The 26,125-nt window shown below is 52.8% G+C and overlaps 2 protein-coding genes across 17 annotated transcripts in view; one reads left to right on the plus strand and one right to left on the minus strand.

Moving 5' to 3' along the window:
- TCOF1 (Treacher Collins-Franceschetti syndrome 1) overlaps positions 1 to 14,423 on the plus strand; it is a 41,189-nt gene extending 26,766 nt beyond the window's left edge. For 3 of the 6 annotated variants that reach the window (XM_011931562.1, XM_011931563.1, XM_011931567.1), the window contains 10 exons: positions 2,554 to 2,740; positions 4,519 to 4,655; positions 5,700 to 5,813; positions 6,112 to 6,331; positions 6,866 to 6,948; positions 7,531 to 7,711; positions 10,436 to 10,996; positions 12,467 to 12,561; positions 13,134 to 13,182; positions 13,922 to 14,423. In XM_011931562.1, coding sequence (XP_011786952.1) covers positions 2,554 to 2,740; positions 4,519 to 4,655; positions 5,700 to 5,813; positions 6,112 to 6,331; positions 6,866 to 6,948; positions 7,531 to 7,711; positions 10,436 to 10,996; positions 12,467 to 12,561; positions 13,134 to 13,160 — 1,605 coding nt within the window. In that variant the 3' untranslated portion in view covers positions 13,161 to 13,182; positions 13,922 to 14,423. Of the gene's footprint in view, positions 1 to 2,553; positions 2,741 to 4,518; positions 4,656 to 5,699; positions 5,814 to 6,111; positions 6,332 to 6,862; positions 6,949 to 7,530; positions 7,712 to 10,435; positions 10,997 to 12,466; positions 12,562 to 13,133; positions 13,183 to 13,921 lie in introns of all 6 variants that reach the window. The other 3 variants (XM_011931566.1, XM_011931564.1, XM_011931565.1) reach the window with 3 other exon arrangements.
- A 1,304-nt stretch (positions 14,424 to 15,727) lies between these two features.
- Positions 15,728 to 26,125, minus strand: part of CD74 (CD74 molecule, major histocompatibility complex, class II invariant chain) — an 11,315-nt gene continuing 917 nt past the window's right edge. Inside the window, exons 2-9 of one of the 11 annotated variants that reach the window (XM_011931577.1) lie at positions 21,168 to 21,340; positions 20,909 to 20,982; positions 20,288 to 20,350; positions 19,118 to 19,213; positions 18,723 to 18,810; positions 17,194 to 17,324; positions 16,634 to 16,696; positions 15,728 to 16,320 (exon numbers count right to left, since the gene is read on the minus strand). In XM_011931577.1, the coding sequence (XP_011786967.1) occupies positions 16,655 to 16,696; positions 17,194 to 17,324; positions 18,723 to 18,810; positions 19,118 to 19,213; positions 20,288 to 20,350; positions 20,909 to 20,982; positions 21,168 to 21,340 (667 nt within the window). In that variant the 3' untranslated portion in view covers positions 15,728 to 16,320; positions 16,634 to 16,654. Of the gene's footprint in view, positions 17,386 to 18,722; positions 18,811 to 19,117; positions 19,214 to 20,287; positions 20,351 to 20,888; positions 20,983 to 21,163; positions 21,341 to 26,125 lie in introns of all 11 variants that reach the window. The other 10 variants (XM_011931573.1, XM_011931575.1, XM_011931582.1 and 7 more) reach the window with 10 other exon arrangements.

A 26,125-nucleotide genomic window follows, 5' to 3' on the forward strand; every position in this document is an offset into this window, starting at 1 on the left:
TCTGGCACCAGTTTGCTGGTCACCCTGGGTGAGGCCACTTGCCTTCTCTGAGCCTCATTCATCTCAGTCTCTGAGATGAGACTTCCTGGGGGGGGGGGGGTGGACTTTGAGGCTCCAGGCCACATCCCCAGAGAGAACTTCTCAGTCCCCTGGAGTGGGGCTGGCCTAGATCTGTTAACCAACCCCAGGCAGTTTTGAGAGAGCTTCTTAGAGGAGTGTTGCCTTTGTGGTTATGTCCCTTGCCAGGGTCCGCAGCCTAAACCATCAGCCCCCTCTCCCCACTCTGTGCCCCAGGCTTGTTGGAATGAAGGCACAGTTAGAATGAGCTCAACTTTGACAGGAGGGGGTGAGCACTGTCCAGAAATCCCCTAGGTTTGGTTCTGCAGGCATCAGACCTGCAGGTAGGAGGGGTATCCCTGGGTTCCCTCTGGGTGCTTACTGCCTAGCACCTATAGGGAGGTACAACCACATGTTCAGACTGTGCTGGTTTGCTGCTTCACTCCCATCAGTTTTTTCCTAGCTGACCCCAGAACTACATTCCGGTATGTACTGTGCTTTGCAGTTTCCACAGTGCATTAGAACCCTTCCAGTGACTGAGCCCAGGCTAGGATAACTACTAGCCCTTTCATTAAACAGGAAACTGAGGAGCAGAAAGTGGAGGGGCTTGACCACACAGTGAAGTCATGAGAGGTGGGATGAGAAGCAGGTCTTCCCCCTACATCCTGGGCAAACTTCACTGCCCCACCTTTGTGAACTCTAAAGACTAAGGCACTAATGCCCCGCCCCGACCCCCCCACAGCCAAGCCCCCTGCACCACCTCCCTCCTACGGCCCAGAGACCCAGTGGGGTGGCGTGGGCGGGTGGAACTAAGAGGAGGCTTTTGCTGCTGAGCTGCTTTTAACATCCCAAGACGCTATTGTTTGCCTCAGTGGGTTCGTTGCTTCTCTTCATCCCCGACAATCTGTTCCTGTCTTCTCACATATATATAGATCCCCCCTCCCTCAACTGTAAGCCTTCTCCCACTTTCCATCCTTCTCTTTTTTATATCGTAGGAAGGCAGGCTCTGGAAGTGGCAGATCAGAGCAGCCATGGGGGAGGCTATTTGGCAGGGGTAGGAAAGGCCTAAGCCCAGGGAAGCTTCCACCCTCAGGCAGGCACCTTTCTGTTTTACTTTTTACTTTATGCCTCTCCACAGCACCTTAGCACCCTGAGGAGCCAGGTGTGCTAAGTCAGGCTCAGAGGGTAGACAGGATGGTGCAGCAGAGACCAGCCTGGACCTGACTCCACTCCTCCCTTAGCCTCAGGCAGCTCCCTCTTCCTATCCTCCAGCCCTTTACTGGCCAGAGAGGGAGCAGAGCTCACACCAGATCTGACATTTGGGGGAATCGAAAGTAGACCTAACCAGCTCCCTGGCTCACAGCCATGTGTGTTCTCATTAGCTGGGGGTTTGGGAAGGAAATGGGCCTGGAGGTGCCCTTGTGTACAGTGAACATGTTCAGGGATGGTGCAGTTCACAACCAGACTGGCCTGGAGAATACCAGGGAGCTGCTGTTGTTTGTTTGCTTTTTCTTTTACTGTTTTATTGGAAAATTTAAAGCATACCCAAAGATAGAGTGATATAAAGAACCCCCAAGTACTATCCCCAGCTTCAACAGTTAGGAACTCCTGAGCAGGCTTGTTTCATGCAAACTCTCCACCCAGTTCCCCAACGCCCCTGGATTACTTTGCAGCCAGTCTCAGACGTGTCAGCTCATCCACCAGGATTTCAGTATGCAGCTCTCAGTTATAAGGACTTTTTTAAGCACAACTACAATACAATGTCACACCTAATAAGTTGATCTATCCAGTCAGTGTCCCTGTTTCCCTGATTGTCTCATGGAGTTCAGTTAAAGGCCACATACTGCATTGAGTTATTAATCCTCTAAGTCTTAATCTGTTGGTTCTCACCCACTCACCCAACCCTTGTTTCTCTTGTGCTTTTTTTTGTTGAAGAAACTGAATCGGTGTATAGCTGGGGAGTTTCATCCTGGGCCACGTATCAGGAGGGCTGATTCAGAACCTCTGGGTTGGGGGCGACTAGACTAAATACCTCCCCGGGTGAATTGTATATTCCAACCAGGCAGCCTTGGAAAACTGCCTAGACCACCCCCTGCATTCAGCAGGTAACCGTCTCTGAAGCCAGCCAGGGGAAAGAAGGCAGAATTGGACATTCTGGCCTTGGCTTTGCTTCCAGTAGGCACAGTGGCCTTGGGTCGCTCCCTTCCCCTCTGGGCTTGCAGTTTTCCCACTTGTACAAGGGAGCTGATCCTGCTGAACGCAGGGCTTCACCCTGAGGGTCAGGTGGGCTCCTGTGAGTTGTGAAGTGCTGCACTGGGTCTTAGCAGATGTGTAGGGTGGGAGGGGGCACCCTGGGCAGCTGGAATGGCTTCTTTGCCCAGCTGCCCCTGAGCTCTGTGGACCCCTTGCCTTGTAAAACACTCCCTAACCCCATCACCTCCTTTCCCTGGCCAAGCCTTTAATCACTGGGGGGGTGTTTTGTTTTTGTTTTTCAAGGTGATTAAACCCCCTCTGATTTTTGTCGACCCTAATCGTAGTCCAGCTGGCCCAGCTGCTACCCCCGTACAAGCCCAGGCTGCGAGCACCCCGAGGAAGTCCCGAGCCTCGGAGAGCACAGCCAGGAGCTCCTCCTCCGAGAGCGAGGATGAGGACGTGATCCCCGCTACACAGTGCTTGACTCCTGGTGAGCACAGCCCCTATGCAGTGGTGGGAGGGGCTGCCAGCACTGCCCACATTGAGGCCCAGAAGGGACGGGACACTGGCTGAGTCACACAGCAAGGTGTTGGTCAGGAAGGGCTTGGGACCAGGTCTCTGGGCCCTGCATTAGCCATTCTGATTATGGCCTGGCTCAGACCTGCAGTTCTGGGGGAATAGTTGCCATGGCTTTTTTGTGCCAGCCCCAGGCATGGAACCCAGAACAGTGGCTAGAAGCTTCAGGGACCAGGTTCCTCCATAGTCTAAGGAAGAATTCTGTATCAGTTGACTGCCTGTGGAACGAGTGGTCAGGGTGGTAGTGAGTTTCCCATCCTTGGTGGCATGTAAAGTGGGTTAGGCAATCCATAAGCCAGAGACATTACAGGGAGAGATTTCATCTATCAGTGAGAGACAGGACCAATCTGAGGTTTCTTTGACTTCTGAGAATCTGTGATTCTACCAATGACAACAGGAAATGGGCTAATGTTACTATTACAGTTATTATAACATTTTTACAAGGAAATAATACCTGATCCTGATAGGATAATTTAAAAATACAGGCCAGGTGCAGTGGCTCACGCCTATAATCCTAGCACTTTGGGAGGCTGAGGCAGGCAGATCACCTGAGCTCAGGAGTTCAAGACCAGCCTAGGTCACATGGCGAAACCCCATCTCCACTAAAAATACAAAAAAATTAGCCTGGCAGGCGCCTGTAATCCCAGCTACTTGAGAGGGTAAGCCACGAGAATTGCTTGAACCCAGGAGGCAGAAGTTACATGAGCTGAGATGTGCCACTGCACTCCAGCCTGGGCAATAGCGAGACTGTCTCAAAAAAAAAACAGAAAGCAGACAAAATGCAGATTACTGCTGGACACGGTGGTTCACACCTGTAATGTAATCCCAGCACTTTGGAAGGCCATGGTAGGAAGATCACTTGAGCCCAGGAGTTCAAGACCAGCCTGGGCAACGTAGTGAGAGTTCTATCCTACATGTATACATTTATATGTGTATATATATGTGTGTGTGTGTAGGTATATTTGTGTGTGTATATATTTTTTAATAAAAGTGCAGATTAGCACATAAGAAACTATATCACCTGTAATTCTGCCCCAAATACTGTTAACATGTGACAAATGCTAACTTTATAAAAACCTAAGATATACATGTGTTTTAAAGCAAGACCGTACTGTAGCTAACGCTCAGTAACTTTTACTGGATATTTTATGACATCAGGTTTTTTTCATCTTTACATATTTGCAGCACAATTCCTAATGACTACAAAGAAATCCTTGGGTGGACATACCACAGTATGTGTAGCCAGCACCATATTGGAGGAAGCAGAGGGTTTTGTTTCAGGGTGGAGGGGTGAGGGAGTTGGCTGTTATAAAAGTTGCTTTAAAGAATATGAAGAATATGCATGTAACCAGGCCTCTGCAGATAACCACGGGGACTCTTAGGAGAGATGGTACCTGTGCTCTGGCTCATTGCTCAGGAGTGGCAGCCCGACCAGCTAGGAGGGGATGGGATGGGATGAAGAAGCCTGGGGTCAGCCCCAGAGCAGCCATTTGAGCTCCCTGAGCCTTGTCAAATGACATAATGACATCTGCCTGGGAGGCTTGGAGAGGGAAGTAAACAATCTTATGCATCTGTAAGCCCTGAGCACAGCTCTAAATCACCAGCACAGGCCAGTAAATTGGGTTATTGCCACTGCTCAGGAGGCTATGGGGCTTGTATGCCCTGATATGCCCCTGTCTCCCTCCATTTCAGGCATCAGAACCAACGTGGTGACTGTGCCCACTGCCCACCCAAGAATAGCCCCCAAAGCCAGCATGACCGGGGCCAGCAACAGCAAGGAGTCCAGTCGGATATCAGATGGCAAGAAACAGGAGAGACCAGCCACTCAGGTACCTGGTGGGCAAGGGAGAGCAGTGTAGGCCAGTGGGGTGGGGCGGGGCCCTACTTCCATACTTACCACATGTGCTGATAGGATGGCCTGCAATTGCTCTCACCCCCACACTCCAGAGGTGGTAGCCTCACAGCCAGAGGCTTTTTGGCCTCCTGGCTACAACCCCCGTGCTGGCTTCCCAAATCACCTTTGAGTTATGAGGAAAAGTAATCTGGGGACACAGCCTCCCCGCCAAGCAAGCCCCTGCACCTCGAGTCCCTCATGAGGTTTTCCAATGTGGTGGGGCTTTTGAGTTTTTTTTCCTTCCAGTTTTGGAATGCCATGAACAAAAGTTGCCCCTTTTTGGTGTTTGTAATAGTGACGTCAGCATTCTTCCCAGCCTTTTCACCATCTTCAGTGCATTTTTATTTGGTCCTTGCCTGAATCTAAAAGCTGGGCATTTTAGGGTTAATGGCTGGTACATTGTTTAAATCATAAAACTTAGTACACATCCCCACCCCAAGGGCTGTGATGTGACCAGCGTTCAGCAAGGCCAGAACCCGCTAGGCCACCCTCCAGGCAGGGAAACTGCAGGTACCAGGGCCTTCTGGGGAAGCGCTTGGGGATGAGGGAAACTGAGAGGCGGGGACAGCTGGATCAGGAGCTGGGGGAGAGGAGAGGAGCCAGGCCGTGGCAAGGGCCACGCCACATCTGAAGGCTCTCAGCAAGGGGTCATACCCAATTTCCTAAGTTCTCTCTCCCTGACTGCTGGTGGGTGTAAGAAGTAGAGATGGGGGACCACCAGGTTGGGGATTATCCCCAGTGAAGGTGCAGATTGAGTGGTGGGGCCTAAGCTACTTCCCTGGGCTGGGAACTGTCCCTTGCTCCTTGAGGACAATGTGATTAGCTCATAACCTGAAGCCTGCCACCAATTTTGCCCCTTTGACTGCCCTTCAGTCCCCACTCCAGCCTTCACCCCAGCTAGATGGCATCTGACCAGGGTGTGGCACAGCTGGCATCCCGAGGGCTCATGAGTCTCAGGGCTACCTCTTGCCACCCACAGGTGTCAAAGAAGAACTCAGCTTCCCTCCCACTGACCCAGGCTGCCCTGAAGGTCCTCGCCCAGAAAGCCAGTGAGGCTCAGCCTCCTGTTGCCAGGACCCAGCCTTCAAGTGGGGTGAGCCTGGGGAGCAGGGGAAGCAAGCCCGTGGAGCATAGAAGGTGCAGGCGTGGCCCTGCATCCCGGCACCAGCACTCACCTGTTCTGTGACCTCTGCACTTGGTTTGCCTCCCTGGGCCTCAGTGGCCTAATCTGTAAAAAGGAATTACAGTACATTTTGTAGTTGGGAGGATCAAATGAGGCTGCATGTGGGCCCCATCTAACACAGTGCCTGGCCCTATTGAAGTGTTCAGGAAGGACCAGGTCTGGCTTGCCCTAATTTTTCCTTCCATTCCTTCTCCTTTCACCGAATTAGGCTGACAGTGCTGTGGGAACGCTCCCTGCAACGAGTCCCCAGAGCACCCCCGTCCAGGCCAAAGGGACGAACAAGCTCAGAAAACCTAAGCTTCCTGAGGGCCAGCAGGCCACCAAAGCCCCTGGGAGCTCAGATGACAGTGAGGACAGCAACGACAGCTCTTCAGGGAGCGAGGAAGATGCTGAAGGGCCCCAGGTGGCCAAGTCGGCCCGCACGCTGGGTGAGGGTGCCAGGGGAAAAGGCAGGGTAGGCCAGGAAGAGGGTGGAGTGTGGCCTGGTAGAGCCATAGGTCTGGCCTCAGCTCCGTATCTCAGACTTGTTCTGCGCCTGTGGCTGAGCCTGGGCCTCAAGTTTCCCCACCTGTACAACTTCATGAGGAAGTCAGTCCAAATGATTTCAGAGACCTGACTTTGCTGTTTGACCACTCTCAGCTTTTTGGTATTGGACTCCCTTCACTGGCTCCCCAAAACTCCAGGGTCATGTTTCTGGAACAGTGGAAAGCAGGAAACTAGAAATGGGGCCTCAGGAATTAGAAATAAGGCTTTGGCATTCAGATGTCGTGCCTAGCATGCTGTGACTAGTGATGAGTGTGCAAGGAGTGTTGAAGCAGTAGGAAGATTTGGGGTGGGGCGGGGATGGGGGTAAGGGATCTGCAGAGAGACCAGGGCCTTCCTGAAGGACTCTGCCCCTCCTGGCTGGAAGGGGCCACCTGGGGCTACCAGTAGTAACTGGAGATACTGTGCTTCTCCAGTAGGTTCCACCCCCTCCAGGACGGAGACCCTGGTGGAGGAGACTGCAGCAGAGTCCAGCGAGGATGATGTGGTGGCGCCATCCCAGGTAACTGCAAGGGAGAGGGCTGGCAGCCCAGGGGCCTTAGGGTGGAGCCCCAGGCCAGGCTCCTGTCTACTCCATCACTCAGGTCAGGAGTCTGGGTCCCCTCTCTTCAGAGGCCTTGGGCAAGGTCCTGTCTGCGAGGCACCACATGTGGCCCAGCCAGCAGACCACAGCCAGGCTGCCTCCCTCCCCTCATAGAGCCCTGAGTAGCTAACCCTTAGGGTCTGTAGAAGGGATCGACTTTGATTCTGGGTGATGTCCGGACAAAAACATTCTTTAGCAGATTTCTTTTAAGGTTACTTACTATCTGTATGTGGCAAAAACTAGTAATTTTCCATTTGCATTAATAAGAAATTTCCTTTTTAAATGTGCCTGTCTAGAAAGTGTATTAATTAAAATAGTTCAGGAGGCACACACCAAGGGCTGAAGTGCTGCTCTGCGCCTTGCTGTCCACCCACTCTGCACCGTCAGGGCAGGGCGATCCTAGAGGCCCCAGGCTGCTTTCCTCGCAGAGGCCATCACTCGGGCTGGGTTATGGGTGGGGGTCGGGGTGGTGGCAGCCTCTTTCACAGTGGGCTTCTTCAGTCTCTCCTCTCAGGTTATGTGACCACTGGACTAACCCCAGCCAATTCCCAGGCCTCAAAAGCCACTCCCAAGCCATACTCCAGCCCCTCAGTTTCCTCTACTCTGGCCACCAAAGATGACCCAGATGGCAAGCAGGAGGCAAAGCCCCAACAGGCAGCAGGCATGTTGTCCCCTAAAACAGGTAAGTTAAGGTCTGCAGGAGGGACATAGCAGGACACAGAGGGACAGGGCAGTGGGCCCCTTCCTGCTCTCCTGCAGCAACAGTCCTCGCAACATGGTCCTGTCTGCCCCCAGAGCCTTGCCAAGTGCGACCTTGTGGCCCTGCACTGGATCTGGACATGCTCATCAAAGTGCAGGTGGGGCCGGGTGCAGTGGCTCACGCCTATAATCCCAGCACTTTGGGAGGCCGAGGTGGGCAGATTGCTCGAGCCCAGGAGTTCAAGGCCAGCCTGGGTAACACAGGGAGACCTCATCTCTAAAATGTATTTGAATTAGTTGGTGTGATGGTGCATGCTTGTAGTCCCAACTACTTGAGAGGCCAAGGCAGGAGAATCACTTGAGGCCAGGAGGTTGAGCCTATAGTGAGCCATGATCATGCCACTACACTCCAGCCTGGGTGCTACAGTGAGGCCTTATCTCAAAAAAAAAAAAAAAAAAGTACAGGTGGGCCCCACGCCCAGGTGTCTGGCTGCCATGGCCCTGGACAGCCTGGAAGTAGGGGTGTATCCAGGCCTGGGTTGGTGCTGATGCACGTGGTAGGATAACCCCTGCCTCAGAGGAAGCTGCATCTTTTGGCTTGTGCAGCAAGCGTTGGCTCTCTCCAATCATCCCTATCAACTTTTCTTCTCTGTAAATAGGCTCACGGTGTGAGGTGTGGGCCATGGGCCCCAGAGGATAGCTTAGACAGTAGGCTGACAGTGATGTCTGGAGGACACTCAGCACATGCGGGAGACCCCAGGCAATAGACTGGCCCCAGGCTGTTCCCATTCAGTGTAAAGCCTTGGAAATCCCCTGGGCACGCTGAGCCTCTGTCTTAACCATACAAAGCAGGAGTTGATGTATCCCGTCTGTGTCAAGGCATGGCACGTGTAGAAAATAGTCACATGGTGTTTGGAGGGCAGAAGGGAGTATTCCAGTCACCCAACCTCTGGGGCATCCACTATCCCTGACCCTACTAGAGCTGAGGTCAAATATATACCAGCTGGGCACACCTGGGACAGCTCCAGGGCTTCCCCAGCCTTGGTGTTCTGCGTATTTGCAGATAAGCAGCAGAAAAGTGGGCTGGGTGCGGTGACTCGTGCCTGTAATCCCAGCACTTTGGGAGGCCAGAGCAGGCAGCTCACTTGATGTCAGGAGTTCAAGACCAGCCTGGCCAACATGGTGAAACCTTGTCTCTACTAAAAATACACAAAACTAACCAGCGTGATGGCAGGTGCCTGTACTCCCAGCAACTCAGGAGGCTAAGGCAGGAGAATTGCTTGAACCTGGGAGGTACAGGTTGCAGTGAGCCGAGACTGCACCACCGTACTCCAGCCTGGGCAACAAAGCAAAACTCTGTCTCAAAAAAAGCAGCAGCAGAAAAGTGGGCTCTGGGGAGAGAGGTTGCCGGAGCTACCGTGCCCTCCCCAGCTTCCCTCTCTATTGGCTCCTGCCATCTTGAAGAATCCCCAAAGGATGGAATTGGGCCTCTAGCTGTCCCGGGGCTCCCTCTGCTTAACCTGGCCTGCCCTGCCCAGCCCACCTCCCCCAGCCCACTGCAGCTCTAGAGCCAAAAGTTGCCAGAGATCCCGGGTGGGGCTGAGGGGCCAGGCTCACTGCATGCTGCAGGGGGCAGCCCTAGCCTCAGTGTGACATGAGTGTCACATGGAGTGTGACACGGAGTATCCACCTGGGCCTTCCTCCAGGCAAACATCTCCAGGGCCAAACCACCAAGCCACCTTTCAGATCCCAGCGTGCAGGAGTGTTGTGCCCATGAGACCCAGAATGGGGCAGAGACCTCCAAGTCACCTGGAAAGTTAGAGATGGCGAGGGGACCCAGTCATGGGGCTTTCAGCTGCAGCTTGCCCCGGCCGGGTCGGAAGAGAATTGCTGCTCACTTTCTTCCCCAGCATTCTTTGTGAGAGGCGGTGCAACAAGGAGACATTTTAGAGGGGGCTGTGGAAGGTTTTTTTTTTTTACACGTGTAGTCAGCACACAATTATCAAAGGCAAGCAGAGGCGTGGAAAATTCTAAACAAAGGCTGCACCAGAAGTCTCTCTGGCAGGCAGTAAACCTGCTTAGTCAGCCACCACGTGTGTATACACTGCACCCAGCACTCCCCACCTTGCCTGGACACCCTGACCAGGAAGGGCTGAGTGTGGGTAATCATCATTTGAATGTCTACCTGGCCCCCACTTTTATTATAAGTCTACAATGTATCATAGGTAGCCTTACTGTTCATCTAACCCTCAGGTTATAGACAGGGAAACCAGGCCCTGGGAGGAGACGGGTCCTGGCCAGAATCACACTGAATGTTGGTGGGAAAGTCAGACCTAGAACCCAGGTCTCCTTCCTCCCAGCTCCACACTCCATCTCCCTCCCGTCTGACTTCTCATTTCATTGATAGATTTCAGGCCCTTTCATTCACATTCTGGAGTCATTTTCCGTCTCCTACCCTAACTGGAGTTTTTAGTGTAAAGAGACAGGGAAAAGCTGTAAGTTAGAAATGAAGTCAGAGTGTGAAATTGGTGGAAAGATGTGAGCTTAGGAGACCGGCTGGGCAGAGTGACCGCCAAGACTTGCTCTCCCCCTCTGTGCCATTGTAAGAAAAGATGGAATCACTCCCTGTACCCTCTTCGCTCTTGGGTACCATTAAGATCTGTCCCGGACTCTCCCAGATCTGTGACCCCACATTCTCTCTCCATAGGTGGAAAAGAGGCTGCTTCAGGCACCGCACCTCAGAAGTCCCGGAAGCCCAAGAAAGGGGCTGGGAACCCCCAAGCCTCAACGCTGGCGCTGCAAAGCAACATCACCCAGTGCCTCCTGGGCCAACCCTGGCCCCTGAACGAGGCCCAGGTGCAGGCCTCGGTGGTGAAGGTCCTGACCGAGCTGCTGGAACAGGAAAGAAAGAAGGTGGTGGACGCCACCAAGGAGAGCAGCAGGAAGGGCTGGGAGAGTCGCAAGCGGAAGCTATCGGGAGACCAGCCAGCTGCCAGGACCCCCAGGAGCAAGAAGAAGAAGAAACTGGGGGCCGGGGAAGGTGGGGAGGCCTCTGTTTCCCCAGAAAAGACCTCCACGACTTCCAAGGGGAAAGCAAAGAGAGACAAAGCAAGTGATGATGTCAAGGAGAAAAAAGGGAAGGGGTCTCTTGGCTCCCAAGGGGCCAAGGATGAGCCAGAAAAGGAGCTTCAGAAGGGGATGGGGAAGGTTGAAGGTGGAGATCAAAGCAACCCAAAGAGCAAGAAGGAGAAGAAGAAATCCGACAAGAGTGAGTGACCTCTTCTCCCGGCCCACCCCGAGGGCTGCTGGGCACCCCACGGGGGCGGGAGGGACCCTCAGCCAGCACCTGGTCTAATTCCTCCCATGTAGAAAGGAGAGGCTGCGACCAGCCTGGCCAACATGGCAAAACCCTGTCTCTACTAAAAACACAAAAAATTAGCTGAACGTGGTGGCAGGCACCTGTAATCCCAGCTAAATGGGAGGCTGAGGCAGGAGAATTGCTTGAACCCGGGAGGCGGAGGTTGCAGTGAGCCAAGATCATGCATATGCACTCCAGCCTGAAAGACAGAGTGAGACTGTCAAAAAAAAAAAAAAAAGGCTGAGAAGTGATTTGTCCAGAGTCACGGGGGCAGCTTGTGGCAAAGCCAGAACTCGATTCCAGAGCATTTGGGCCAGCACTGCCAGGAATGCTCCAGAAGGACGAGGAGTAATATCCTCTTTCCCCAAGCCCAGTGCAGCAGATCTTAGAGGAACTTGCTTCTCCAGCCAGCTCCTGGGTGCAGAATGGACCAGGAACCAGGCTGTCAAAATCCTTATCCCAAACCCCATCTTCTCTCTAGACCTCAGTTTTCCCTCCATAGTAACACTGGCCCTTTACTGAGTGCTACTCTAGAGACTCGGCTTAGAGCAGGACCTCATTTAGGTAGAAATGAGGCTCAGCAGGTAGAAAACTGAGGCTCAGAGAAGTAGAGATGCTGTTCAGGGCCACAGAGTTTTACTAGGTGGAGCCAGAGTCCAACCTAGGCAGCACTCTCGAGCATCACCCTGGATGGTGGGATGCCAGTGATGCCCGAAGAGCCAGCTTGTTCTAGAATAAAAGTCAGGCACCCTCAGCAGGATATGCAGCTCCTTGGTGCTCAGAACTGTGCTAGATTTCCATTTACAGTACGGATAGTTAGTGTCCATAATTTTGCGGGAGTTTTAAAAAGTGAGTTGACCTAAAGAAAAATGGTAGTCATCCAGGTGGTCCATGGATGGGACAGAAATCATGAGCTGGCCCCGCTGGGTGGTCGTCACAGCTGCCAGCCCGTTTTATTTTTATTTTTGAGACGGGGTCTTGCTGTGTCACCCAGACTGGAGTGCAGTGTCAGGAACACAGCTCACTGCAGCCTCAGCCTCCCAAGCTCAAGCGATCCTCTTGCCTCAGCCCCCTAAATAGCTGGGACCACAGGCATGCACCACCATGCCCAGCTAATTTTTTGTATTTTTTGTAGAGACAGGTCTCACTATGTTGCCCAAGCTGGTTTTGTACTCCTGGGCTTGAGCGATCCACCTGCCTCAGCCTCCCAAAGTGCTGGGATTGCAGGCATGAGCCACTGTGCCCAACCCTGCTGGCCTGTTGTGATGGCTCCCAATGGTGTGGGGAGAACTGGGAGCCCTGCCCTGTGCACCTCCCAACATTGACCCCAGCACTTAGGATTACCATCTGTTGTTCAAGAACTTTAGTTTCTTCCCTCAGGAAAAAAAGACAAGGAAAAAAAAGAAAAGAAGAAAGCAAAAAAGTCCTCAACCAAAGATTCTGAGTCACCGTCCCAGAAGAAAAAGAAGAAAAAGGTAGAGAGTTCCTGAGGGGTCTCAGGCCAGAAAATGGACCCAAACCCAAGCCCCCTCCTACACATCCAGACCTGGTTCCTGCCCCCTTCCCATTTTCAGGGCCCAGTGGGGGGCGTCATAAGTTGTGACACACCAGGGAAGAGGCTGGCAGTGCATGTTCCCTGAGCATGTGGAAGCCGCAGAAGTGGGCTGCCTGAGGTAGAAGGGTGTTGGGGAAGGAAGGAGAGACTCCCCCCGCCCAGCACAGGGAAACCAGGTAGACTGGCAGGTTTCCAGGTGAGAGGAAACGTTGCCTGGGCTGCGCGTGCCCCAGCTGGCAGGCTAGCCCTGCACAACAGCTGTCCTTACGGCCTGGGGCCTCAGCACCTCAGATGCAAATGAAGTTCTCACCTTGACCAGCAGGGCCTCAGCTGTATTTAGGAGAGCTGGACATCTGTTTGCCTCTGCCCTTGGAGGTTCCTGCAGAGCCAGTATCTGTTCTAGAGGAATTCACTAGTCCTCAGGAGTTGGGGGCAGCAGTGGGTGGGGAAAAGCTGCAGGTCTGAGAGCCTCTTGTACTTCCCTCCTCACAGAAGAAGACAGCAGAGCAGACTGTGTGACGGGCACCAGCACCAGGCACAGGTACGCTTCCCAATCATTCCTGAGCATTCAGGGCAGGAGGACAGCTCTGGCATCCACTGTTGTCCCAGAGAGCCAGGCAGACCTGATAGGTGGGGTCTAAGGGGAAGGAGGCTGGGGAAAGAGATTCTATTGCCAAGGGTCCGTGGGGCCGGTGGGGTGACATCAGGAGCTGGCGCTGCAGCATCAGAAGGATCCAGAACAGTAATGGCAGTGGCTGACACCGAGTGCACCCTGGGTGCAGGTGTTGTGCATGCTTTAGGGAGTGCGCCCTGGGATGGAGCCTGTTTGTAGGTGAGGTCGGATACAGGTTGGTTTCTCCTTCACTTGGGTCCAGTTCCTTTTCCTCATGATCCTGTAACTTGGGCATTTCCTTTTGGGAAGGAAGATGGTTTGCTAAATATGAGCTATCACCGTGGATCTATGCTTCCCTATGGAGGACAGGCCCTGCCAAGTGGTGGTGACAATTAGCTGCTCCACCTGGCTGTGCTGGCCCTGAGGTCACCCAGCCTCCTGTAAAGGGGAGTGATGCAGAGCCCGCCTCCTGGGCTGGTGGTGAGGCTTATGTGAAGCTCAGCTAAACACTAAAGGACTCAGCCCAGTTCCCAGAACATTCCAAATGCTAAAAAAACGTCTGCTTTGGTTAGTGCCTCTCCCCTGCATTGGAGATGCCAGGTTTCATTTTCCTTGCCGGGGAAAAGGGTCAGGAAATTTGACGTCTGCGTGTGTTTCCTTCCCCCAGGGATTTCCTAGCCGAGCAGTGGCCATCCCCATGCCTCTGACCTCCGCCGACCTCTGCCCACCATGGGCTGGAACTAAACTGTTACCTTCCCTCACTCCATAGAAGAAGACAGCCAGCTGCAGGGGTCCCTGTGCTGGCCAAGCCAGTGAGCCTGCAGGGAGGCTGGTCCAAGGAGAAAGTGGACCAGCTCCCATGACCTCATCCCACTCCCCCAATACAGGACGCTTCGTATAGATGTGTACAGTATATGTATTTTTGTAAGTGACCTCCTCTCCTTCCGCAGACCCCACAGGCCCAAAGGCTTCGGGACTTCCCACCACCTTGCTCCACAGATCCAGCTAGGCCTGACCTGTGCCTCATCCCATGCCACTCGGTCTCTGGCTGATCCCGAGGCTTTGTCTTCCTCTCATCAGTTCTTTTGGTTGTGTTTTCTGGTTTTTTTTTTTTTAAAATAACTCAAAAAAATAAAAGACTTGGAGGAAGGGTGCAAGCTCCCAGTGCATCTGGGGCACACATTTCTCGGGACTGTCTTGCCGACACTCAGGATTCCTTCTTGCCTGCGTGTTGAGGCTGTGGGTGACTGGTTAGTGGGTCAGGCGGTGAGCTTAAGAGACGCAGTGAAGTGCCTGGGTGCTGAATTGGTGGGGAAGGCTTCCTGGATGAGGCGGCATCTAAACTAAAGGATGGTCATGGTTGATTTCCTGTTGCCAGAGTAAGTCATGCAAATACCCAAAGACAAGAAATGGAAGGGGCTGAGAATCCTTGAGTTAGGCCTCAACCTAGGGGCAGGCTCCCTGGAGGTGCATGGTGAACAGCTGTGGCAGGCACAGCAGGTCTAGGAAAGTCGGGAGTGAGGTGCCCCTCACATGGAGCTCACCATGATTCTGTGGTGGTGAGGGCGCAAGAAGTGGATGAACATGAAAGACAGGATGATGTCTTGGGTGTGGACTGGGGGAGGGGAGGGGTAGCAAGGGAGGTGGTCTGCTGCTCCGGGCTGGGAATGCGGAAGCCCACTTCCCTGGGCCCAGAGCCATATGGAACACCAGGGGTCCTGAAGATGTCTCCAAAGCTTTTAGCCTCATACTGGAAACAGCCAGAGGCAGTGCAGAAAAGGAATGCGCAGCTGGAGGTGTCAGAGACCCAGGTTGGCATCCAGCTGCACCCTTGACTCGGGGCCCGGGGCCAGACCCCCCCCATCTGGCCTCTCCTCTGAAGCACGTTGCTCTAGAACACAACTACAGAGTAGTGTCCTCATTGGGCCTTGTTTGACCCACAGCAAGACTTCAAAATTAAACATGGGGTGGATTGCACGGCAGTTGTTGATTTCTGGCTCCTCTTAAAAAGACAACATCTGGCAGTGGGGGCTGTGCTCCATCCTGGCAGCAACCAGATAGAGCTGAGTAGCAGCCCCTTAGGTAGGGCATGGGCGCCCAGTCTTCCACAGTCCCCTACTTCCTGTCCATCCTGACACGGAGGCCCTGTTTCGGTTGCCATCTGTCATCACATTCGCACTGTTCTTAGTATAGAAATGAAATTGGGGACATAGGAAAATGAAAGCTGTACCAAGAAGAGCTTGTGCTTAAACTAGGCAAGAGCCTATTTCTTTTTGGAAGTAAAGAGTGTTCGTGTGTGTGAAACATGTAATCAAGTATATCTGTGTCCAAAGACTGCAGGCCCCCCAGGCATCTCTGGGTTCCTTGGGCTGTATTCTCCCACCTAAGTGACTGGATTTAGCATCTTTAGTTACCTCTTTAGGATAAATGAACTAGATCCCAACAGAAGAGCCAGGAGCCAGAGTGTTCTACTTACTTACTACCTTTTATTCTAACATGAACCATGGCCCTGAGAGCTGATACAAGCTTGGCTGAGCAGAGGGAACTAGGGGTCAGCAGAAAGGATTATGGGTGGAAAATCTTGGCTCTTCCTTGGGGAGTGATGCTGGGGAAAGGGAAGAGAGTGGCTCAGCCTGCAGGTAAATAGGCTAGAAAAGCCGAGGCCAAAGGCCAGAGGGGAAAGGACAGTCAGCCTGTCCAGCCTGGGGGTAGGGTTATCCCTTCTTCCTGTGCCTTCCCACCTTGTCCATGAGCCCAGATCCCAGAGCCTTGTGTTGGAGGCTGCCGTGATGTCAGGAATGGGGTTCCGTCTAGCTTTTGGCCACCTCCTGGTGGCCCTGTTGACAAATGGAGGTTGGGCGGCAGGGCCTTGCTGCATTGTTATCTGCTATTCCGACTTGGTTTTTCGTTTCCAAGGGTGACGAAGAACCAGGCACCAGGGTCTCATGGGATGAGGTACAGGGTGGGAGATCGGGGAGGGGCTGGGGACCGAAGGGAGCAAGAAAGCTGTAGCTGTGCAGGGCCGGCAGGATGTTGAAGACCGTCTCTGCTGCTCTCACATGGGGACTGGAGAAAGAAGCAGGTTGAGGTTGGGGTCCCCCATTTGTTGTCCCTGCCCCTTCCTAACATCCTGGACCTGCAGAGCAGTTGAGGACTGCCCACCCTCCCCTGCCCCCTGCTTGGGTCCAAGTAATGACCATCATGGATTTGTATAACTCCCCACAGCCCCCCAACCCTGTTCCTTCATCTGTGAAATGGACATTCCAGGGATGTTGGAGAGTGGCCCAGCGTCACACTCCTTCACCTGCCCACAAAGGAGCTGACCCCGCTGGGGATGAGCTGCTGGTGACCAGAAGATGCCCCTCTGCAAGGCCCTTACCTGGGCCCAGATCCTGCTTGGTCACACCCAGCCCAGAAGACGGGTCCTCCAGTTCCAGTAACTCTGCAAAGGAGCAGCAAGTCCACTTGTCATTTGAAGTGCAGGCTACCTGACCCAAGATACCTGAGGGCAGTGCTTCCCACCTAGCCACAGGCTTAATGCCTGGGAAAGCAGGTGCCCAGGGAAGGACAGCTGCAAGCGGCAACGAAGAGGTATAATGGCGGCTTGAGTGAGAAGAGGGTGATGAAATGAGATGGGTGGGCCTGTAGGACTCCTGCTTGCTAGAGGATGGTGCGTGGATGGATGAAATTCACAGATGAAAGGACTGACGGATAAGTGAACAAATAGATGAGTGGATGTAAGAGGAGAGATGACAAATGGACAAATAGGAACGCACAGATGGGTGGATGGATAAGGGGCTGGATACATGACTACGTCACTGCCCCCAGGAACTGCCATCCCGGGTGTCCTGGTCCCATGAGCTTCAGAGGGGACCTCTTGCCCCTCAACCTTCCTAGTCCTTCCTGGTCCTCTGACACTGGCACAGTGCAACTGCTTACCACTGCAGTTCTGGTGCCCGCGGCTTCTGGTGTTGGGGACCTCCGTGCCGTTGGGGAAGACACACCAGCAATAGCCGGTGCTCCCATAGCACTGGAGCGGCAGATAGTTGCCGTTCTCGTCGCACTTGGGCCTGAATGAACCCGGGTGGACAGCAGGGATGCGGCTGACCTCTTCCTGGCACTTGGTCAGTACTGAAGGCGACAGGCATGATGAGGACACAGTGAGTGAGTGAGCTCTGAACCAGGGTCTGAGCAGAGCTAGAGACCCACACACCACTGCTGTGGGCCTAATGCCTTCTTCCCAAGTGGCTTTACTCGCTCCAGCCATCACATGGTTGGGAAAACAGGCCTAGACCAACAAGGTCTGAGAGCAAAAAGGAAGTGAATGGCCATGTGTCCAGTTCACCTCAGAAGTTGATGGTTTCTTCTGACACTCAAAGCCCATTACAGTTTTGGGCCAGGCACAGTGGCTCGTGCCTATCATCCCAGCACTTTGGGAGGCCGAGACAGGTGGATCACTTGAGGTCAGGAGTTCGAGACCAGCCTGGCCAACATGGTGAAACCCCCGTCTCTACTAAAAATACAAAAATTACAGGCGCATGCCTGTAATCCCAGCTATTCGGGAGGCTGAGGCAGGAGAATTGCTCGAACCCAGGAGGCTGAGGTTGCAGTGAGCTGAGATCGCACCACTGCATTCCAGCCTGGGCGACAGAGCCAGAGTCCATCTCAAAAAAAACCAAAAACACCATTATAGTTTGGAATTGCACTTCGATTCTGATTCTAGAGAAAAGCGATGGGCTCCTTGGTAAGTCTAAGCTTCCTGTTGCTGAGAGTTCCCAAGCAGAGAAATGGGGGTTACCATGTGTTGGAGATGTCTTAGAGGGGTTTAAGCATCAGCTAGGAGTTGTTGGAGGTAGCATGTAAGGTTCCTTCTATGAATCTGATGCAGAAACTGAGGCCCCGGCCAGGGTGGCCCTTTGACCTTCTACTTCCAAGACCCTGAATCCCAGAGGGAAGAAAACTTGTCCAGAGTTACATAGCAAATTAGAGACAGCACCAGGATAGAAACAACATTCTGGCTTTGGGGCTAAAAATATCCTAGTCTGCGTTGTCCATGAGGTGGGAAATGCCCAGAGCTCTCTTGGCAGCAGCTGTGACCTTGGCACCCTCACTGGGTTGTGGGCAGCGCTGGGGCAAAGTCATTACAAGGATTCCTTCCTGCGGTGTTTCGGGCGGGTTCTGCCCCAGGCCCCCTGTGCTGTACCATCCTCCATGAGAGAGGTCCCCTGTACCCTGTGGTGACAGGCCTCTGTGGGCCCTTAGGAACCCTTACACAAGATGGGGGTGAGTCAGGGGCGGGGGACAGCCAAACCAAGAAGGAACAGACAGGAGAGAGAAGTGAGAGCTGAGAGGATGGGAGATTCCGTAGTGCTGGGACCAGGGAGTGCTGGAGGCCCCGGCCTCAGCAGCTCCAGGAGAGCCCCGAGGGTCGAGAAGCCCTTGCACCCTAAAGCTCCGACTCCCTGTACCTTTTGGTGGAGCCTCAGTGGGCTTTTGCTCCAAGGAGTGCCTGCTCATTTCAAACAAGAGCCAATGGTGCATCCAACTCTCAAAGACCTAATAGGGATAGAGGTGGAGGTCAGGTTCAATAGCCACCACCAAGCCCCTACACTGCCTGGCTTTGCCCCTGGGGACAGAAACATGCAGGGCCAAATAGGGCCCCAACACCCAGGTCCAGCTGCAGCCTCTTAAAGGCCCATGGGGCTGAGCCCCACACACTGCATCCTCCAGGTTTTGGAAGTGCTGGTAAACCCCTTCAGCTTCCTGAGAATGGCTTCCCCAGCCCACCCTCACCCCACCTCTCCCGGCCCTGCCCTAGACATCGGAGGAAAGAGACAGTTCCCACGCAGGGAAACCTGCTGACCTTCCAGTCCAGGGTCTCCATGGTGTTCTTAAGGTGTCTCAGGTTCTCTGGGAAGCTCCCCTTCAGCGGCGGGTACACCTTCAGGGGGTCAGCATTCTACAGGGTGGCAGATCAGGAAGGATGGTTCAAAAAGGGCTCCCTGGCAGGCAGTGTGAAATGTGTAGCCCATGTTCTCTTGGTCTTCCATTCTGAGGAATGGACCAGAGCTGCACCAAGCCTAAACCCTGGACTTCAGCCATGATGGGAGGGGAGGGAAGGGGTAAGGGCAATCCAGCTATTCAGCTACAAGACTGCAGGGTTGCGAGTCCAGTTCCAGACTCCAGGCAAGCTCTACCAACAAGCCCCAGTGTCCTCCCTGTGGATGGCTGCTCAGCTTTCAGGTCTCACCTGCTCCAGAAGGTGAGGACCCAACCTTGACTGCCCCCAGCTAGGCTGAGTCCTCTGCCTCTTTCTTCACAAAGCCCCCTGCACTTCTGTCATCACCTGGTCACTTGTCTGTCTCCCGCACTAGCCTGGGATCCCCATGGCTTCAGGAGCTGGGTCCAATTGCTCCCCACTGTGGGCCCAGAGCCTTGCACAGTGCAGGCACAGAATAGACATGCGGTACAAATTTGGGGAGGAAAAACCAAAACTATGGGTGTCTTGAGCAAGTCACTTCCAAGCTTTGAGCCTCAGTTTCCTTTTTTATTTTTATTTTTATTTTTTTGAGATAGAGTCTGACTCTGTCACCCAGGCTAGAGTGCAATGGTGTGATGATCTCGACTCACTGCACTTCCCAGATTAAAGTGATTCTCCTGCCTCAACCTCCTGAGTAGCTGGGTTTACAGGTGCCTGCCACCATGCCTGGCTAATTTTTGTATTTTTAGTATAGACTTTCACTATGTTGGCCAGGCTGGTCTCAAACTCCTGACCTCAGGTGATCCACCCGCCTCGGCCTCCCAAAGTGCTGGGATTACAATTATGAGCCGCTGCGCCCAGCCGAGCCTGTTTATCTCAAAAACGCAGAGAGGCCGGACTACATATAACATTTAAGGGTCACCCTTGTATTCAGTAATCCAGAGAGTACATGTTGAAAATCTGCCCTGAGCCAGGTATACAGGCCTTGGAGCTCGACCTGGCCAGGGTCCTGGGTGGGCAGGCAGGGTCACCGGGCTAGCTCCCTGCACTCACCTGGAGCAGGTGCATCACATGGTCCTCCGTCATGTTGCCATACTTGGTGGCATTCTGCATGGGCTGTGGGAGGAAGGAACAGAAAGTTACCAGCGCTGGTCCCCGGAGCAGGGGGTGTGGAGCAGGAGCCAGTTGCTGGGATCTAGGTAAGAGACTGGAATCCCAGGCACTTGGTCAATGGTTCCATCTCTGCCACTTCCAAACATGAGAGCTCTAGCAAGTCACTTTAGCTTTCTGCCTCAATGTCCTCATTGATCAAACTGGCATAAGCTTTCCTGCCTAGGGTTTTGTCCGCAGCACAGTATTGTGAATATAAATACTGTCAATGCATGATAGCAAGGTCTTTGAGAATGGGAGAGGACAGTAAGATGCTATAGGAAATGAGAAGCACTTTGTAAACTGTAGAGGGCTGAGCCTTCTTCCCAGGGATGGCGCCAAGAGACTCCTCACCTGTGCCCTCCACACCTGGGAGCCCTATTCTTCCTGAGACAGGCACTGTGCCTCCCGCAGCAGTCAGGACCCCTCCCCAGCTGGGCTCTCCTCCCTGCCCCTCCCCTTGGCACTGTCCTCCATCCAGGTAGGATAACCTTGCCCCTCCCACCACCCTGGGGCTGTCCTTACCCCCTGGGCTCCCATGGGTAGCGCCTGCATCAGCAGCGGGGTTGCCATGCGCATCTTGCTCACAGGCTTGGGAGCTGTGGGGACAGGAATGAGGATAAGTGTGGCCCCGGTGACCAGGGAGGAGGGTATCAGACCCAGATGAGGAAGGGCTGGAATTCCAAACCGGAGGGAGAGGACAGTGGACCCAGCTGGGTGCAGGGATGGGTGAGGTGAGCGACAGTGGGAGGTGGGGGGTGTCAGGACTTAGGGGTGTACGCACGCTTGGGAAGCTTCATGCGCAGGTTCTCCAGCTGCAGGTTCTGGGTGGTGACTGTCATTTTGTCCAGCCGGCCCTGCTGCTGGTACAGGAAGTAGGCGGTGGTGGCCTGGCCAGCCAGAAGCAGAGTCACCAGGATGGAAAAGCCTGTGTACAGGGCTCCGCGGCTGCACTTGCTGTGGGAGGTGGGGAGGATAGGTCAGAGGAGGATCCACAGTGGTTCTCCCCAAGGGCTGGCTAGGAATGGGGAAATGTATACCCCCATCTCAATCAGCCCCCTAAGCCACCCCTAACAAACAATGCACTTGAAGCACCAACAATAAGCTGGCTATGGAAATGCAGCTTCAAGACCTCACCCTGCCCCTCCTTCCAACCATCGATGTGCCTGAAGTCCTCCCTGGCAGAGACCCTGCAGCTGCCACGGGCCTGACTTGAACAGAGAAGAGCAAAGAGGCATGCTCCTTGTCCTCTCTGGACCTTGGTGTCCTGCCTGTGCAATGAGGGGTTGAGGTGGGGGGGGGTCTCCCCAGGCTCCCTTTGCCATGCAGATCTCCCGAGGATCAGAGCTGCCCTCAAGGGGAACGGGTTTGGTTTTTGTTTTGTTTTGTTTTGTTTTGTTTTCTGCTGGCAGGATCAACCAAGTATGTTATTTGTTTTAATGGGCAAAAAAAAAAAAAAAAAAAATTGTATGTGCTTACCAAATAAGGGGAAGGGAGTTTTCACCCCTCTGCCCAACCTCTCACCCTCACAGTGAAATCAGATTTAAGGAGAAAAGGAAAGGAAGTGGGACCAGGACAGCAGAAAATGTGGCCCACCTGAGAAGAAGTGGGGCCTGGCCATTTTAGGAGTGGGTTGGGGGAGCCTTGGACAATGTCAGGCTGAAGCAGGGCCAGGTACCACCCACTCTGGGACCATCCTCTGCCCAGGCTCTCCATGTCTTTGAGCATGTCCCTGCCAATCTCTGTGCCTCTGTTCCCTCATTTGTCACATAGGTGCCCCCACCTCTGCGATTCTAGAATTTGGCGGTTTCTTCTTTTAAGCAAGAACTCAATACAAGGGCCAAAGTATTTCAAATGGTAATATCCACCCTGCAGGGAATGGGCAGGAGTATAGGTGCCTAAGCCTGTGTGGCCTGGATGAATTTCTCATGCTCCCTAGACTCACCATCCAGACCCTCAGACCTCAGCGAGCCCTTGTATCTGTGGGCCTTGGATGCGATTTTGGGGGTGCATGCATATATTACAGTACAGGGGATGTAAGGATCCTGCCCCTGCACCCTGGGATTTTCTGATCTGTTCTTTGACAACCCCAGGGGTGGGACTACTAGGACCCTAGTCTAGGTGTTGCCAACATGAAGGTGTTGGGAGGTGATCCGGCCACAAAGTCTTCTCCCTCATGAATGGGATTAGGTGCCCTGTAAGAGGGCTTGACAGAAGGAGTTGGTTCTCTCTTGCCCTTCTGCCTTCCACCATGTGAGGACACATCAAGGAAGCCCCTCACCAGGCTGGGCGTGGTGACTCACGCCTGTAATTCCAGCACTTTGGGAGGCCAAGGTGGGTGGATCACTTGAGGCCAGGAGTTCGAGACCAGTCTGGCCAACATGGCAAAATCCTGTCTACAAAAAATACAAAAAACTTAGCCAGTCATGGTGGCATGCACCTCTAATCCCAGCTAGTCAGGAGGCTGAGGTGGCAGAATTACTTGAACCCGGGAGGCGGAGGTTGCAGTGAGCTGAGATCATGCCACTGCACTCCAGCCTGGGTGACAGAAGGAGACTCTGCCTCAAAGAAAAGAAAAAAAAGAAAAGAAAAGAAGGAGGGAGGGAAGGAAGGAAGGCAAGCAAGCTAGGCCGGGTGTGGTGGCTCACACCTGTAATCCCACTTTAGGAGGCAGAGACAGGCAGATCACCAGAGGTCAGGAGTTCGAGACCAGCCTGGCCAACGTGGTGAAACCCTGTCTCTACTAAAAATACAAAAGTTAGCCGGGCATGGGCCAGGTGCGGTGGCTCACACCTGTAATCTCAGCACTTTGGGAGGCCAAGGCTGGTGGATCACCTGAGGACAGGAGTTCCAGGCCAGCCTGACCAACATTGGCGAAACCCTGTCTCTACCAAAAATACAAAAATTAACCAGGCGTGGTGGTGAGCACCTGTAATCCCAGCTACTCGGGAGGCTGAGGCAGGAGAATCACTTGAACCTGGAAGGTGAAGGTTGCAGTGAGCTGAGATCATGTCATTGCACTCCAGCCTGGGCAACAGAGTGAGATTCCATCTCAAAAACAAAAAAAAAACAAACAAAAAAAACCCACACACATGTATATATATATATGTGTGTGTGTGTGTGTATGTATGTGTATATATATATATATATATATATATATAAAGTGAGCTGAGATTGTGCCAGTGCACTCCATCCTGGGGGATAGAGTGAGACTCTGTCTCAAAAAACATAACCAAACAAAAACAAAAAAAAGAAAGCCGCTTCAGAACTGTGAGAAATAAATTTCTGCGTTTTTTTTTCTTTTTTTTTCTTTTTTGTAAATTACACAGTCTGTTGTATTCTGTTAAAGCGGCACAAAATGGACTAAGACAGACCCATTGCGGACTGCCAGGATGAGGCTGCACCCTGCCTGCTCCAGCAACCAGCAAGGATGGTTTAGGAAGCTCCAGGAGTCCCTTCTGCCTAGTAACTCATGACATCACAGACTGTCTCATTCTCATTGGCTTGCTGCGTGTCAGTCTGTGCTTTCTGGGGTAAGGCCCCGCCCAAGGGAGAGTTATTCTAGAAGGAAACAGCAAAAACCCGACACGGGGGCGGGGAAAGTGGGGAGACTAGACCGGAAGGGAAAACAAATTCTACTTCTTGGCCTTACTGAGGAACAGGGGTAGCCTGGCCTGGGTTCAGGCTCTCCAGCCTCATCCTCCACCTATTCAGTGCTTCTGCAACCCCACACCCAATTCAAGCCCCAGCTCTACCTCCCACAAGCGACATGGGAAAGTACCTTCCCCTGTCTGCCCCACAGTTCCTCAGGAGGCCTAAGAATCTAGAGATTCACCCTGAAGACGAGACCACATAATCTGGATTGGAATCCTGGCTCTGGAGTCCGTTAGTTCTGGGACCATCTAAGTTGCTTTACCCTCTGTGTGAGTAAAATCGGGTAAAACATCTGCTCCAAGGCTGTTACGTTCAATAGGATGATGAGGGTAAAGCTCTTGGCTCCACACCTAGCGCATTGTTAGCACTCTATAAATAAATTACACAGTGCGATTCTCAGGGAGTTTGTAGTTAAGTTTAGCATCTGCTTTTCTTCCTCTTTATGCATCTTGAACGCCTGTCCCCTGGTTCTGGTAGAGTGCCAACTCTTGTCACCCCCCTCTTTATTTCCTCATTTATACTACCTTCTTCTGCAATTTAAAAAATAAAATAAAATAAAAATAAAAGCCAAAGTCAGGAGCCAACCAGAGCTAGCAGGAATCATGACACAGATGTTGCCAGGCAGAAGCATTCAGAAAAACCTCCAAAACAGGCTCTAGTCTGGAATGGCCTAAGCACACATGGCCAGCTTTAGAAGCAGTAACTGAATAAAGGGAAAACTAAGCAAGGATTAGACAAGGGGACATGCACTCTGAACACTGAGCCCAACTGGGTCTGTAAATCACTGAGTGGTTGGAGCTCAGAGGGGTCCCACCTCCCCTCCCCACAAAATGCACCTCTGAAAGGGGGCCAGATGGAGGAGTGAGCTCACACTTTGATGTCAGACTAGTCCTGGTTCAAATTCTGCCTCCAACCACTCACTAGCTATGATTTCTTGGGTAAGTCACTTACCACTGTGAGCCTCAATTTCCTCTTCTGTAAAAAGGGACAACAAAAGTACCTGATTCATAGGGTGACTGTAAGAATTAACATTGAGTTTAGCCCTTACATATGTGTCCCGCAAATAATCATAGTACTAACTAACAGTGGCTGAGGCCTGGTGACAGGTACACAGTGGATAAGAACTATTGTGGCTATTATATTATTACTGAGACTCAGGGAGAGGCAGTGATTTATCCAAGGTCACGCGTGGCCTAGACCAGAATCCATTCCTCACAAAAGAGTCTGCCCTCCTTGCCATGAGATTCCCTGGGGTTTTCACAGGCCACAGCTCTAATGGTCTGCAGTGGGTTACCTTGTTCCTCAGAACATAGCTTGTCATAACATCTCTGCAGGGCTCTCCCAAACCCCTTTCTGCCTGGCAACAGCTGACATCACACCTAGCTGTAAGTCCCTGTAGATCACAAATTACTTTTTGAAGATTGGAGTAGCAGGGCCATTGGGGTAACAACCTTCTAGCCCTTTTTGAGGGAAACACATGGGTGAGGCTATTCTGGGGCTGGGAAGTGGGGCCTGGGGTCCTCTGGATGGCTGTGCTGGCCTCTGGCTGCAAGGGAGAGGGGCACAGGCAAGGACATGACCCCGATCAACCCTGAGCCCCCTCCAGAAATTTAACCAAAGCCTGTCCCTCCTTTCTTGCCTGCCCCCAACATCTCACAATCCCTTCTGTGATGGCAGAATGTCTCCATCTACTCTGTAGACACCCGCAACTATCATTCCCCTGATCCATGGTAATTAGGAGGGAAATCCTCTCTGAAGAACTGCTTCTACCTTCCTCTTTTAGAAACTCTGTTTCTCCACTGGGATCTTGAACATTTTCAAAATCTGGTCCAAGTTCTTTATTTTTATTTTATTTTATTTTATTTTATTTATTTATTATTTTTTTGAGATAGAGTGTCACTCTGTTGCCCAGGGTGGGGTACAGTGGCACGATCTTGGCTCACTGCAACCTCTGCCTCCCAGGTTCAAGTAATTCTCATGCCTCAGCTTCCCAAGTAGCTGGGACTACAGGTGTATACCACCATGCCTGGCTAATTTTTGTATTTTTAGTAGAGACGGGGTTTCAACATGTTGGCCAGGCTGGTCTCG

This window comes from Colobus angolensis, unplaced genomic scaffold (genome assembly GCF_000951035.1).
Source record: "Colobus angolensis palliatus isolate OR3802 unplaced genomic scaffold, Cang.pa_1.0 Scaffold90, whole genome shotgun sequence".
NCBI lineage: Eukaryota > Metazoa > Chordata > Mammalia > Primates > Cercopithecidae > Colobus > Colobus angolensis.